Source organism: Primulina eburnea, chromosome 4 (assembly GCF_022965805.1).
Source record: "Primulina eburnea isolate SZY01 chromosome 4, ASM2296580v1, whole genome shotgun sequence".
NCBI lineage: Eukaryota > Viridiplantae > Streptophyta > Magnoliopsida > Lamiales > Gesneriaceae > Primulina > Primulina eburnea.
In genome coordinates this window covers 426887-442555 of record NC_133104.1, presented here as the reverse complement: position 1 = coordinate 442555, position 15669 = coordinate 426887, and the positions used below count along the sequence as shown (strand labels likewise).

Here is a 15669-nt window from a genome sequence, read left to right as displayed (position 1 = left end):
AGATCGATCCGTACTTACGCCCTTGGTAGATCAATTATGATAAGTTCCGTATGTGCTAATGCAACGTTAATAAATGTTAGAAAGTAACGAGAAAACATAGATCAGGCATAGATAATATCGGCCTCACTAAAACATGATAATTCACTGACAATGACTATGAGCTCCGAGCAAAGAGAAATGAAAATGATCACTGATTCTAAAGAAAACAAATAACTTTGGCACCAGAAAACTTACGTACAAAAAGCACAGTTGGAGTTGGAGCGTTTTATAGCGTTTGGTCTATTGAATTTGTTCTTTTTAATGAAAAATTGGACAAGAAAGGAGATAAATAGATGGTAATTGAGAAATGTCTCACATAAGAAAATAATAATAGCATTTACGAGCTTATAAGTTACACTTTATGAAGGCGTAGAAAATATTGGTCAAGAAGCTCTCTCTCGCACACGCCGGCGCAGGGGGTGCAAATCTTGGGCCCGATTTGCAATGGAAAAAATATTGGCTGGTGTGAAGGCGTACGAGCGCGATCTGAGTGTGTCGATTGTTAGACCGATCAATGCAAAATTTCCCACACATGGCTTTTGCTATTTTTTATTTTCGAAAATTCTATTATGGATGACATTCCATCTGTCTAACTCTCCATATGGCCTGCCTGTTGGTGCTACAGATGGACTGACATTTGGTTTTCTAGCTGGACTGACCTTTGGCCTTTCGGATGGCCAGCAGTGATTGTCCATATGAAACACGAGTTCTTATATTAAGAGGCAGCCTCAAGTTTTTCACTAGCACAAAAAAACACACTCTCCTGCATTATATTCCCTTCGACACTCTTATTTGTTGTCTCGGATCCTGCTCCTTTTTCCGGCTGCTGTTCTTCTGCCCTCGTAATAAACTTCAGGTACCTTTTTCAGTTCGCCGTAGTGGTGTTTGTGCTAGGTTACTGCTAGTTGGTCCATTGTATCTTGGGAAACAGACGTCTACGTACATACCGGAGAGGACAAATCTATTTTAAAGACACTGTATTTCGTACAGCCTTCGGTTTGATTCATTTTAATTTTTGTCTATTGTTTTTCTTCACCACTGTTCGCTGGTTTTCTTTTTTAAAAGCTTTTAAAAGACACTATATATATATATAACAAGCACGTCATCATCAATTTCTAATAAAGGAACTAGAAACTTTTCAAGTTAACAAAGAAAGCCCAAGGGTCCCGATAGGATCACAGCGAAAACATGCCAATCACAACAACATAAATATCAATAAAAGTTTGACCAATAGACGCAAAGCGATGTTGGGATAATCAATCAACAGAAGCTGGGATAATTATATGAAGAACTTATCTGAGTGATTGAAGACGATTAGTCAGCGCTGAAAACTGAGCCACTCGAAACAATGGGATTTGGAGTGTGTATATTGATATCGTGATTAAAGTTCGCCACTTGACCTAATTTTCAATACCCATTATTTGTATATAAAAATTAAAATAAAATTATGTATTGTTGTGATGAATTGAAAGATTTTTTTTATATAATTAAATAACCACGTGTATTTTCCAATTTACGAAACTACAAAAAATAATAAAAATTTTAAAAAAGTATTAACTAGAGCGAATAGTCTTCTTTCCTAATTTACCAGCACATTTGCAAATCAAATTCACCCAACTATAAATAATAAGACCCCACAACCCAGATTTCGGAGTAATTTTCCAAATGTTTGACGGGTCAAACGTCCAAATCCGGATACCCGCTCCATTTCTTGGTCGGAGGCACTTGTTTCCCGCCAAAAAAACCAATCACTTCTTCTTTAGCACTTCCTTTTTGCCGCCAACTCAAGGAGCGGCGCCATGGATGATCTCAACTTCAAGCGAGACATAGGTAATCTATCTCTCCGGTGTTCATTACCCCTTTTTGTGTGTTTGCACATGTTATTTACTGGATTTTGTGTTACTTGTTTCAGAAATCGCCAAGGATTTTCTCTCCAACTTTGCAGATCCGAATGGTGAAGCAAAATACATCAACATCCTTGTGAGTTTCCATAATTTTGCTTCCCTTTTCTCTCTCATTATGGATACGGGTCACCAGAGTATAATATGAGCTTAGTGGAGATATTTGGTGCCTTTTTCATCTTCAGAGATTGTTCGTTTTTTTTTATTATCTTTCTGATTTGTTGATTTTCAGCAAGATGTAGCGAATCGCAAAATTAAGGCCATCCAGATCGAGCTTGAAGACCTATCTAATGTGACGTTTCTTTTCTTCCCTTGTCGAATGCCAACGAAGTAAATATTTTTGATTTAGAGTTTTTGTTGTATTTTTTAAAAATTAGTACAAGGACTTGGACGAAGAATTTTTTAAGCGGGTCACCGAAAACACGCGGAGATACGTCGGAGTATTTGCGAGTGCAATTGACGAGCTTTTGCCGGAGCCAACAGAGGTCTTTATGGATGACGACCACGATATTTTGCTGACTCAGAGATCTGAGGAAGGGAATGAAAGTTCTGATCGCTCTGATCCACAGCAAAAGATGCCTATCGATATTAAGCGACAATTGTAAGATTTATTCAAGAAAGTTGGAATTTTAAATTTTTATTTGATTGTCATAAAATGCTTGATGTTTAGTTGTACAACTGATTTTGTGAATTCACTATTTATTGGAGATAGCGAAAAGAAAAGGCAAAAATATATTTCGTTGACTGTGCTAATGTCATTGTCTCAAGTTTGACTCTACATTTTTCTTGAACTAGAGGCAGTATAAGAATCGTGATCACGATTATCTGCTAACCTTCTTAAGAAAGGAAGGGGAAATTAACAGACTTGTTTGGTGAAAACCAGTGAAGTTTACATTAAAGCATCTCCAAAAGGCCGAGCTTTCACCATTAGGGAGGTTAAAGCTGCATATATCGGTCAGCTTGTAAGGATATCTGGTATTGTGACACGTTGTTCGGATGTCAAACCATTAATGCAGGTGGCTGTCTATACATGCGAAGAGTGTGGATTTGAAATCTACCAGGTGCTGTATTTACTATGTGCTCCACTTTATCCTTGACTTCGTATGCTCAATAATCTGTGATTTTCTCTCTCAGGAGGTCACTGCTCGAGTATTCATGCCTCTATTCGATTGTCCATCTGTTCAATGCAAAACAAATAGAGTCAAAGGAAATCTTATTCCCCAGCTCAGGGCATCTAAATTTTTGAAGTTTCAGGAGGTTAGAACTTAAATTTATGAGTGACAATTCAATCAACGTATGTGAGTTCCTTTTTCATAGAATTTTAAATTTATTGCAGGCAAAACTTCAAGAGCTAGCTGAACATGTTCCAAAAGGTCACATTCCTCGATCAATGACTGTTCATTTTAGGGGAGAGCTTACGCGAAAGGTTGGTGGTCTCTGTTGTCTTTCAAATGTTTTTCAAAAACTGCATAAAATCGATGCACGTCTACACGCTGTTGGTAGATGACCTGTGCTCCTTGCAAATGAGTGTTTATGACAAGTCTTAATATCACATGTCACTTCGACTAGGAGCCTAGGACCTCTGGTCGTGGAACCTTGATAAGTTAGGTAAACTCAAATTATTATGCAAGCTTGGAAAAGTTTTTTTTGAAAAAAAAAATCAGTAATCAAATTGATTTACCTTCTTGAAATGGTTTAAATATATAATTAGAACTCTTTGATTTATGTTTCAAACCTGACAAGTGATGATCAACATAAAAGATTAGATTTTAATAGTTAATAAAAGGCTCAAACATACCAAGATGCTAAATGTAAATTAGTAATGCTGAGTTTTTTCCTTTTTGTATTTATTACCCAGGTAAACTTTTGTCTCATATATGAGTAATTTATATTTCTTTCCTAGCATTCAACCTAAACCATTCTCGTTATTGCAGGTGGCTCCAGGTGATATTATTGAGTTGTCAGGGATATTTCTTCCAATGCCGTACACTGGATTTAGGGCTATGCGAGCTGGATTGATTGCGGATACATACTTGGAAGCCATGTCTGTCAACCATTTCAAAAAAAAATATGAAGAGTAAGACATTTAAATATTTCTTGTACGTGTTTTTTTTCTGCTACGAAGGAATAAAATGTTGTGGAGATCCTCAGCAAGTTTTACCAATTCTGCAGTTCTGGAGAGTGCTACAGTGTAGTTACTGATATGATATTGTTTCTCACGAAACTTGTGGAGCGTGCCATTCACGTGATCGTATCAACTATAGAAATTATCTGACTTCTTTGTCAAACGTTATGTGTCCCGATTCGATCGTTAGTTCTAATTTCTTTAGTATGGCTTCAAAGCAAAAAATATAAACCGAAAAATATAATGAAATCATAGAAAAAATCCATGAACAACATCAATTTAACTACATTATGAACATTAACGATATTTTAAAATAAAGTTGAAGGAATATGTAAAAAATTCAAGAAACTTGACTGCTGGAAATTGAAATAAACAGACATAGAATTGAGAGAATTCTGCTTTGCTATAGATTTTGTATTGATTTGTTGTTTCCTCTCTGATTCTTTTCCTTGTTTTTTGTCACATTCCGCATGCTAGTTTAGACTGTATTTAACGATCTCTCCACGAATGTTGGGTAGTGGCTTTGACTCGTTGCGTCGTGCTTTTTCTGGGCCAACTGCAACTCTCTTGGGCTTTCATCTGTTGGGCTTTTGTTTATCGGCTTTCAAGCTTTTGTGGGCTTCTCGATTATTTTTTAGGCACAACAGATATATAAAAATAAGTGGTCATAGAGATAGAATGAGGATGCCATGTTCTGCCATCTTACCTTGACCGGGAGGAAAGGGAAATATACTAGGTTTTATTATGCCCTTTGTCTAAGATTCGTTTCCTAGTGAAACTGGTATAATCTCTCTTTTATTTGGATAGACTAGAGACACAATAAGAGAGCAGTACGACAGATGTACTCCGCTGGTAATAACAAACCCCATATCTATGTTTTTCATCTTTCTTGAACTCTGTAGAGAAAAAATATCCTCAATATCCATGAGCACGGTGACAATTCATTGTCAGGGTATTCTTTATGGTAACCTGTCCAAGGTATGCATATGAACTGTGACAAAAAGCTTATTAGTGGGACTAAACGATTGTTGCTGTTTGCAGGTATGAACTTAGACGAGATGAGGAAGAGCAAATTGCTCGCTTAGCTGAGGATGGTGACATCTATAACAAACTGGCTCAGTCATTGGCTCCCGAGATATTTGGGCATGAAGATATTAAAAAGGCCCTTCTTCTTCTCCTAGTTGGCGCTCCTCATCGAAAATTGAAGGATGGAATGAGGGTACTATTGATGTTTTATTTTGTGAACAATACCTTTTTCACCCTTGAAGAATCTGAATTTGAAAGTTGATGGTTGACACCCTTTCTCTTTGTTTCTGTTTTATTGCTATATCAGAGCCTTTTTTTTTGCTGATACTGCCTGGCTTTCTATCAGTTCCTCCTTGGAAAGCATCTATCTTTCATTTGAGAATCTTATTGGGCCTCCAAGTTTTTTGACATGATATATTCACTTTATCAAAATGCAGATTAGAGGAGACCTACACATATGTCTGATGGGTGATCCAGGAGTTGCAAAAAGTCAGCTTCTCAAACACATAATCAACGTTGCCCCAAGGGGAGTTTACACAACTGGTAAAGGAAGCAGTGGAGTTGGTTTGACTGCTGCTGTTCAGAAGGATCCAGTGACAAATGAAATGGTTTTGGAGGGTGGTGCTCTGGTGAGAGCGCTAATTTATGGTGTCTTTTTCTATCTTCCCAAAAAAAAATTGAGTATTAATAAGAACTGTTGCTCGCATTAGGTACTTGCAGATATGGGTATATGTGCCATTGATGAATTCGACAAGATGGACGAATCTGATCGTACAGCAATACATGAAGTAATGGAGCAGCAAACTGTTAGTATTGCTAAAGCTGGCATCACTACATCTCTGAATGCACGGACTGCTGTCCTTGCTGCTGCCAATCCAGCCTGGTATACTTATCATAAAAACTCAATGTATTTGTTCTTGGTTTGTGTTTTAATATGGAACTCCAATCACGTTTGCATTTTTATACTTATCTGGACCATAATCCAGATGAAAGGCTAGATTAATTCGACCAAGCTACATCTAATTATAAATCAATCAATTACTTTCATTGCTTGCTCTGATATTTTTCAGTTTCCATGTTTATGTTAAGGGGAAGATACGATCTTAGGAGAACACCAGCTGAGAATATCAATCTTCCCCCTGCTCTTCTGTCAAGGTTCGATCTCCTGTGGTTGATCCTAGACCGAGCAGATATGGATAAGGATCTTGAAATGGCTCGGCATGTTCTCCACGTTCACCAGGCGAAAGAATCGCCTGACCTTGGATTCACTCCTCTTGAACCATCAGTCCTTAGGTAATCCATCAACGAATATTTCATTTTTATCGACTTTGTCTTTTCTATTAGAACTCCAAGAATGTGGGATGTAAAGTTCTGTGGTGGTTCATTGATTTGTGGCCAACTCTTTGTAGGAGAATCGTTTAGTAATGTTGTAATTAACAAAGGTTAAAGAACCCAGTAGCCTTAAATGCATAACATGGTGCTTGCTGCACAAATTCCCTGTGATCGAAAATCTGCACTTGTTTGAACTAAATTTTTATCATGATTGCTAGGGCATATATATCCGCCGCAAGAAAATTGTCCCCAGCAGTGCCAAAGGAGCTGGAAGAATATATAGCCAGCGCATATTCAAGCATCAGGCAGGAGGAAGCACAATCAAGTACCCCCCACTCTTATACAACTATTAGAACTCTACTCAGCATTCTGAGGATATCGGGGGTTAGTACTTTATTAATCACTCAGTGTTGATCAATTAACACTCTTTAATCGTGTCGTACATTGGTCAGCAGCATTCTCATGATAAAATGATTTTCTTCAAGCGTTTCATCGAATTATTTATATTTTTCGGCCCATCAGTTAACAGTAGCCAAGGCCACGTATCCCAACAGCATTCTCTTTAGATGGACTGCAGATTAAAAACCTTTGTTTTGGATGGAGAAACGATTAGTTAGCAGGACTCTTTCTACCGAACTTTAAGTGGGATGGAAACTTATATTAATCTTTGCAGGCTTTAGCAAGGCTAAGATTCTCGGATTACGTTGCCCAGAGTGACGTGGATGAGGCACTTAGATTAATGCAAATGTCAAAGTTCTCTTTGTATTCTGATGACCGCCAAAGATCAGGGCTGGATGCGATTTCTGATATATATTCAATCTTACGGGATGAAGCTGCTCGGATTAACAGGATGGATATAAGCTATGCCCATGCTCTTAACTGGATTTCAAGAAAGGTTAGATTCTGAAAAATATTGAAATACATGTTATCTGACACTGTGGAAGCAGTACCAGATAGAGTTTATACTGTTACTGAGATGTAAATTAACTCCTTCGAGTGGGGAATGCTAAGTACTGAAGGGTGGATGCTTACCCGTTATCAAGAAAACCATGTTGGTCAAATTGTTTTTCTTTTAATGAGACAATATATTCGTTTTTATCGCTTGTCTGAGACTTGCTCTTGGTTTTAACAGGGGTACAGTGAAGCCCAGCTTAAAGAATGTTTAGAAGAATATGCAGCCTTAAATGTCTGGCAGATCCATCCAACCACCTTTGACATCCGCTTTATCGATGCTTAAGCATTCCGCTCTTGCTGCATAATGGAGCAAAGCAGCTCTCGCTATAGCCTTGTTGTCGGATGGCAAGTTAAGTGACATTATGTAATGGCTTCATATGTTGTTGATCTTCCGTTTGTTAACTTATAGACTTGACGATGTAAATGTTTTTAGAACACCATTTCTAAATTTTCATTGTCCGTTCTCTTTCTTTCTATTTTTAGCCTCCATGCCACGAGATTCAAGTAAGTTCGATCATGAATTCCAAACAATTGCAAAAATTCCACTGCTGTTACTCTTCGTTAAAAGAAGATACATTTGCTTCAGTTTATTATTCTATATCTCTACCAGTGGAAGAAATTGCTAAACCTTTAACCTACGGAGGGAATAAAAAAAGAACATTGCATACCACATATACACGAGGAATGAACAGTTGAGCTTTATTATGGTTGTGATACGACGCTATTGTCCTGCCCTTCGTCATCTTCATCGTCAGAACTCAGCATGTTAGTGATAGATCTCTGAAATTAGAGGTAAAAAAGAAGTGATTTATTTATGTTACTGACATATCTCAACAGGGTAAATATTGAAAATCTTAATGGACTAAAATTTTGTTTACGTCTACATATATGTAGAAATTTATTCCATCCATAATGCAACCAATTTCCGTCTTCCCCTGAATGAAGTCAAACAAGTATACCTGTTGATGATGATGCCTGATGCTGTTGTGAATTGCTGCAATAACCCGTAGTATCACGTACATGGGAAGAAGTATTCCACTAGCTTTAACAATAAGAAGCTGCACAGTTATTTCAAGAATTTTATTACGGGTTCTTTTGATAACGCATACGAATGAATTATACTAAGAAATGGTAGGGAATTTACTGTAGGGAGTGACAATGGGTAACTTCCCGACCCTGCTCCAGAGTTAAACACATCAAAAAGATGTCGGATCAGAAGCAATGCAGTTAACTGCAAATTCAGGAAACAAAAATTAACAAACAAATACTCAAATTTAGAGTTTAATAATGTCAAAGTAAAAAAAGACTCACAATGAGAGCCACTGATCTGCAGCAAGCAGCACTTCTGTCAGCTGCTGAGGCACACTCCGAGTATTCAGTTTCAAGAATTTCTCCCACGTTCTGTTCTGGATTAATTCTTGGGATTTCCAAACTTCCCCTGACAAAATTTTAAAACATTGACTTTACATATTTTCCATGAACAATAACGCAAATAATCAGCTCAGCAAATTCCATTTCAAACAAGAATCCCGGAACTGAGAATACTACCTTATGGTTACTGTCGTCGTGTCGATTAAGTGTGCCTTCTTGGGTTGTGATGTGTACCCCGGTTCAAACTTCTGCAACCAATATCAAATTAGGACACAACAAAAAAAATTGATGCTCGACACCTAAACCCTTTTCACTGTTCTTTAACTATTACTCAAAATAATCTCACATCAGGGTGGTGATATGGAACCTCAAGTGCAAGAGAAGCTACACAAGTAGATAAGAAGAAGATAGATTCTAATACAGTTATACCTACTATACGGAAAAAGAGGTGGGGGCTAATAATTTTTTTATATTTAAAAATATAGTCAAAGAAATACAGCTGAGTTGCCTTCCAAAAAAACTAACCCGTGGAATAAACACATAAATTGAAAATTAAATAAATCAGGAGAGGAGTTTTAAAAGAATGTGAATAAAAAAAACATGATAATTTGTTTATTATATATACACACACACACAGAGAGAGAGAGAATTAGTTAAAGAAAAAGAAGATACAAAAACGGAATTTACGAGTTCTTTTCCGGACAAAAAACAACTTCAGGAAGAGGCTCCAGCTTTCTCTTATAGGGGCAAAAAACACCCACAAACAACAACTAAGGGTAAACAAATCCAAGAATTTAATACTAGAAAACAACAAGAGAACAATCAATATTGCTGATGATCGATAAAAAAAAAATACAGAAAACCCTAGTGATCATATTCTTGATTTGACAGAAGAAAATTTTCACCTGCAAGCAAATTTCACAGATAGCGTTTCCCTTTTCATTGCACCATCTCTGTATGCAATCTCTGTGAGCAAACTAAAAACAGAGCAGAAAAAGAACAAACATACTCAATAAAATGGACATAAATTTCCCAGTAATAATAATTATCACGAAAGACAAACCTTGACAGTTCCGGTACAAGCGCAAGGAGCCTCCAAGCTTTTACAGCTTTCGGACTCTTCATCGTGGCATATTCTGCATATAGATTTTACAGAACATGATCTTAAATCTTCTATATTGACCAAAACATCAGCACCCATGATTTTCCTTCTGCTGAAATATAACTTTTTTCCTGAACTGAGGAATACGTGACTTAAAAAAATGTTTCTGCTTTCTGTAGCTGAGCTTTGTGGAGTTCTTTGGGAGGTTAAATTAAAGAAAATTAGAATGCAAATGACCAGATTAGGCTCTGAATAGGATCCATTTATTTATCCGGTGCTTCCAACTATTATGTTACACGTACCCACTTGCTTAGGACCTGATATCACAACACGCGCTTCGCTTCTTTAATTTGAAGCTTTAAAGACCTCGTGAAAGAGCCAAATGCTCTAAGCCTTTGACCCCAAGTCGTCTGAATAAATTTTCGGGTGGGGTTTGTCGGAAGAGATTTCATATAAATTTTATTTGAATAAGAAGGGATTTCAAATTGAATTAAGTTCAATTTTTGTGCAAGTCTTTTACAGGTAACAAACAAGAATTTGAATTGTGGGGTGTATGAATTATGATTGCTGATCAACGGACCTGATGGATATTTTAAAAAGTGGGCCCATCATAGAGCCCGCTCTCCCGTCGGCCCCGATCTTGTGGGTCCATGTCCAAACTAATCAAGCTATAAACGAAAAGGAAATGGTTTGAAATTTCAATTTTTTTTTTTTTTGAGAGAAAATAAGAATTTTGATGCCTTGACATTAACATACAATAATAAACAACATTTTTTTGTTAGAAAGAAGATTCCAAAACTTTAAATATTGTTTAATGCAGTTTAGAAGTTCCACGTGTTTGAGAAAAGACATGACAGCATGGCATAAATTCTAATGTGCATATCCACTTTGCTTGCCTGTCCATCTTTTCACACCTCATGTTATTTTGACGCCGCCAATTACACACATTTTGACACGACGCCAGCTTACTCAACATTTCCTTTTTATATATACATTGATAACATCTTATTATTTTATTTATTACCTAGCTATTAAGAGATATCAAATAAAAAAAAATGATAGACGGAACTATTCATATTCATATTCATAATAAAAAATAATATTTTTGAGATTCATATTTTTGCGTACACTAAAATGCTTAATTCAGAAGGATCTAATATAATATCGGCCTCTATTAAAATAAAAAACTTCATCAAACTCGATAAAAGATGTTAAGAAGAAGCCCAAGGGGAATTTTTTTTTGAACTATAATAACATTAATTCGGAAAATCCCGAGATACAATGTTTACCAACCACAAAGGTAGGTCGTCATTAACACAATTAATGGATCTATTACAAGATAAAGCTTTGCGAGCTAAAATGTGAGCGACTTCGACAGCCCTTCGTCGCACATGTTTGATGGAATGAAAGTTTGGAAGCTCTAACATTGATTGGATTTCCATAGCAAGAACCCCAGCAGATCCAAGATCTTCTACGTGTGAAAGGACCATCCTAACAGCTTCCAATGAATCAGAAAATATACAAACATTTGTTAGCCCAACCCGGAGACATAAGTCCATTCCATTTCTGATTGCTAACAACTCCGCACAAGCAACTGAACCTGGATATCTGATAGGGCTAGCATGCGCACCACAAACCTGTCCCAATGTATTACGCACCACCGCCCCCACACTAAATTTGTTGTTTCTAATATCAAAGCCTGCATCAACATCCAATCTAAAATAGTTTGGTAGTGGTGGAACCCAATTATCTTCCAAAGAAATTTGAGCATCATTATTCCCAGAAGAAACAGCCAAACTGTATTTTCGAAAATTTTCCATCATAGCATAAGCCCAGTCCACATTTATCGTAAATTTCTTCCTGGCCATTTCATGGTTGATCTTGCAAATTTCATGCCAGATTGCCCAACAGAGAGTAGCAAAATATTCAAAATCCTCTTGCTTGAAGGTAGCCAAAAGAAATAAAGCACAATCTAGAAATGGGGCTTCACGATGCAATTTTAAACACTGCCAAAATTGGGTGTTCTTCCACACAAACCGAACAATCGGGCAAAATAATAAGCAGTGACTCGTAGAAGCATGAAAATATTTACAAAGAAGACAAGTACCCTCTGTGGGGATGTGATGCAATGCTAGATTGACCGGTGTAGGCAGTAAATCATGAGAGGCACGCCACAGAAAAATGCGGATTTTGGGCAGGATACGCAGCTTCCAAAGAAAATTCCACCAAGATTGATTTGGCTGTGATGATTGAAAAGGATGAGGAGCCAAACTGCTTCTTTCCCTATGATAACCATCTTTAACGGTGTATTTACCACTTTTGTTGCCAACCCAAAATCTGGTATCCACACTACCCTTTCTGTTTAAAGGAACATTAAGAATGTCTTCAGCTTCATAAGATGGAAAATGTTGTCTCACTAATGTCTCATTCCATGATCCTGAGCTTGTAATGAAATTCCCCACCTTTGCATTAACATCCAGCAGATCATTCCCTTGGCAATGAAAAGATGGAAGGGTCGGGATCCAAGGATCTTGTTTTGCTAAAATGCTTTGGCCGTTACCTACCCGCCAACAAAGTCCCTTTCGAATGAGCTCTCGGCTCCACAAAAGTGAGCGCCAAACATAAGATGGATTGTTCCCCAACCCAGCCATCATGACATCTGTGTCTTTAAAATACCTTGCCTTTAGAAATCTTGCCAATAAAGAATGAGGCCTTTGAATAATCCGCCAGATTTGTTTAGCGACCAATGCTTTATTAAAAGCGGAGAGTCGACGAAATCCCAAACCACCCATGCTCTTCGGTTTACACAAGCTGTCCCATTTTAACCAGTGCATTCCTCTCATATCAATATTGCCCCGCCACCAAAATTTTGCACATAATTGTTCCAACTCCTTGCAAAGATTATCTGGGATTCTAAAGCAAGACATAGTATAGGAAAGAATTGCTTGTAATACAGACTTGATAAGAATTTCTCTCCCTCCCATAGAAAAGAACTTTGTTGACCAGCTTTTGATTCTATTTTCCATTCTCTCTCGTAGAAATCCAAATTGTAATCTTTTGTTGCGTAACGAGAATGTTGGCAGCCCCAAATAAATATCATGTTCCTTGACCACTGAAACCGACAGAACATCTGCAATTTCTTGCGATTGTTGAGCCGATGTACTCGGGCTGAATGTAATGGAAGATTTGTCAAAATTAACCATTTGTCCCGAAGCTTTCTCATAAATCTGAATACATCGACGAACATTTACACTATCCTCCTTGGTGGCCCTGAAAAATATTAAACTGTCATCCGCAAAGAAGAGATGTGAAATAACTGGACATGAGTTAGCCACTTTAACACCCCTAAACAATTTTAGCTCCACTGCTTTGGTAAAGATATGAGAAAAACCTTGAGCGCATAATACAAATAAATACGGGGATAGTGGATCCCCCTGTCGAAGTCCCCTCGAAGGACAGATAGTTCCATAAATGAAATTATTGAGCCTAACAGAATATGATACGGAGGTAACACATCTCATAATCAAATTAACCCAAGGCTCTGCAAAACCCATCTTGAGCATCATTTTCTGAAGAAAGATCCATTCCACTCGATCATAGGCCTTGCTCATGTCAAGCTTGAGAGCCGCAAATCCTGCTTTGGCCTTCCGATTATTTCTAATCCAGTGCATACACTCAAACCCCACAATCACATTGTCAAGAATAAGCCTTCCTGGGATAAATGCACTTTGAAAGGAATCAATTATCTGTTCAAGAACTGGTCTAAACCGGTTAGTGATTGCACGAGAAACAATTTTGTAGCAAGTATTGCAAAGACTAATTGGTCTAAAATCCTTTAGAGATACCGGATCTTTAATCTTCGGAATAAGTGTAATAAGTGTTTCATTCCAATCAGTCATTCCAGTCTGATCATTCAAAATGGCTAGTACTTCCTTAGTAACATCTTCTCCAACAATCGGCCACAATTTATGATAGAAAAGAGCAGTAAATCCGTCCGGCCCTGGTGCTTTAGAAGGATGCATATCAAACACTGCTCTACGAACCTCATCTTCAGTAAACTTGGCACAGAGCAAGCTATTCAAATGATCTCCTACCACAGAATCTGTCAAATCCAACACTTCCTCAATATCCAAAGGATTTGGATTAGAGGAAGAAAATAGTTTGCGAAAATAATCTGTAGTAATGTCAGCCATACCTTGAACATCAGTGCACCAGTCCCCCCTATCATTCAGCAGACCTTTAATAAAATTATTCCGCCGACGCTGGGAAGCAGTCGCATGGAAGAATTTTGTATTTCGATCTCCGTGTTGTAACCAATTCACTCTAGCACGTTGGTTCCAGTGTATCTCCTCTTGCTCAGATAATTTTTCAATTTGAGATTCAATCTCCCGAATGTAAATGATATTGTCCTTGATTTCTTGATATCTCGTAAGATAATCCAATTTTTTACGAAGAGTACCAATCTTCCGATGTAAATGATTAAACCGTGTGCCAGCCCAAGATTTTAGTACCTCTCTGCATTGAGCTAAACAAAAGATAAGATTTTGATTACCTTTGAGAGCTTGCCAACTCTGACTAAAGATATCAGTAAAGTCTTCTTCCAAAAGCCACTTATGTTCAAAAGTAAATCTTTTTGGGCTTTTCCTCAAGTTTTGTAATGGGCCTGATTGAAAAGTCAAGTAGATTGGTCTGTGATCAGACCCACAGTAAGCTAGATGTTCAACCTCTGCTGTAGGAAACTGAGATTGCCATTCCGAACTACACACAAAACGATCAAGTCTAGCCACAATGTTCTCAGCACCCAATCTCTGATTGCACCATGTGAAAGGATCCCCACGAGCTTGTATATCGAATAAGCCACAATCTGCCAAGACGTCAGAAAAAGCCACCATCTGGGGCATAGCCCTTAATAACCCTCCAACCTTCTCCGAATCATACAAAATTTCGTTAAAATCCCCTCCTACTAACCAGGGAAGCATACTGAGTTCGTTGATGCCTGCAAGACGTCTGAGAAGCTGCCACGATTGATGTCTGAATGCTACTGTCGGATGTCCATAGAATCCCGTAAAACGCCAAAAATTTGGACCATTCTTAACAGTACAATCAATATGCCCATCAGAAAAGGAATGGATAGTGACTGAACATGGATCACGCCACAATAATATAAGACCACCCCTGCGCTTCTTACTATCAACAGCAAAGACACCATCAAACTTGAAACGGCTAGACCAATACCGACTTTGAGAAGAAGTAAGTTTTGATTCACAATTGAAAAATAAAGATGGGTTTCTTTCTGTCAAAAGACACTGGAGATTGCGGATTGCACGTGGGTTCCCAAGCCCACGTGCATTCCAAATCAAACAACTCATTGAGATCGGCGGGGCTGCATCGCAGCCTCCGCTGTTAAATCATCGATAACTGCATCTATCGCAACACATGTCTTCAATCGCTTCACTGGATTGGCTGAATCATCTTGGTTATTCAAGGCTCGTTTACTAGTAATCAATGGAAGGTTAATCTCATCCCCACTGACAAGACTATTATTGGAATTCCTTGCCAACCGTTTCCAGTTTTTCTTAGGATTTTTACTGGCCACTGCCTTGGTTGATCCACTTTTTTTGCCTTCATCAACTCCTATCTCCATCATCAAAATAGGGGAATTCACGATAGGAACAAGTGTGTTCTGTTGTTGCTGAGTTATCGTTAAAACCAAGTTTTCATCAGTCTCACTTCTATCTCGAGAAGAGTCAGAATCTGCTGAGATCATATTATGAAGATTTTTATCTATATTCTCAATCATGCCAGCTTTGTCTGTTACA

General features: G+C 37.8%; 2 protein-coding genes across 2 annotated transcripts; one reads left to right on the top strand and one right to left on the bottom strand.

The window, feature by feature from the left end:
* The first annotated feature begins 1710 nt into the window (after positions 1–1710).
* On the top strand, positions 1711–7847 carry LOC140830392 (DNA replication licensing factor MCM7-like). The gene is made up of 15 exons (XM_073193665.1): positions 1711–1869; positions 1952–2019; positions 2173–2232; positions 2318–2541; positions 2824–3001; positions 3075–3197; positions 3277–3366; positions 3875–4017; positions 5107–5284; positions 5529–5720; positions 5802–5974; positions 6181–6384; positions 6642–6807; positions 7097–7318; positions 7556–7847. The coding sequence occupies exons 1-15, from the start codon at positions 1839–1841 to the stop codon at positions 7658–7660; spliced, it is 2157 nt and encodes a 718-aa protein (XP_073049766.1). The 5' UTR covers positions 1711–1838; the 3' UTR covers positions 7661–7847.
* A 51-nt stretch (positions 7848–7898) lies between these two features.
* LOC140830393 (uncharacterized) lies at positions 7899–10082 on the bottom strand. The gene is made up of 7 exons (XM_073193666.1): positions 9812–10082; positions 9654–9725; positions 8926–8996; positions 8689–8815; positions 8522–8608; positions 8337–8435; positions 7899–8157 (listed from the first exon to the last, which is right to left on the bottom strand). Exons 1-7 carry the CDS (start codon positions 9947–9949, stop codon positions 8080–8082), a joined length of 672 nt encoding a protein of 223 aa, XP_073049767.1. The 5' UTR covers positions 9950–10082; the 3' UTR covers positions 7899–8079.
* Positions 10083–15669: the final 5587 nt, after the last annotated feature.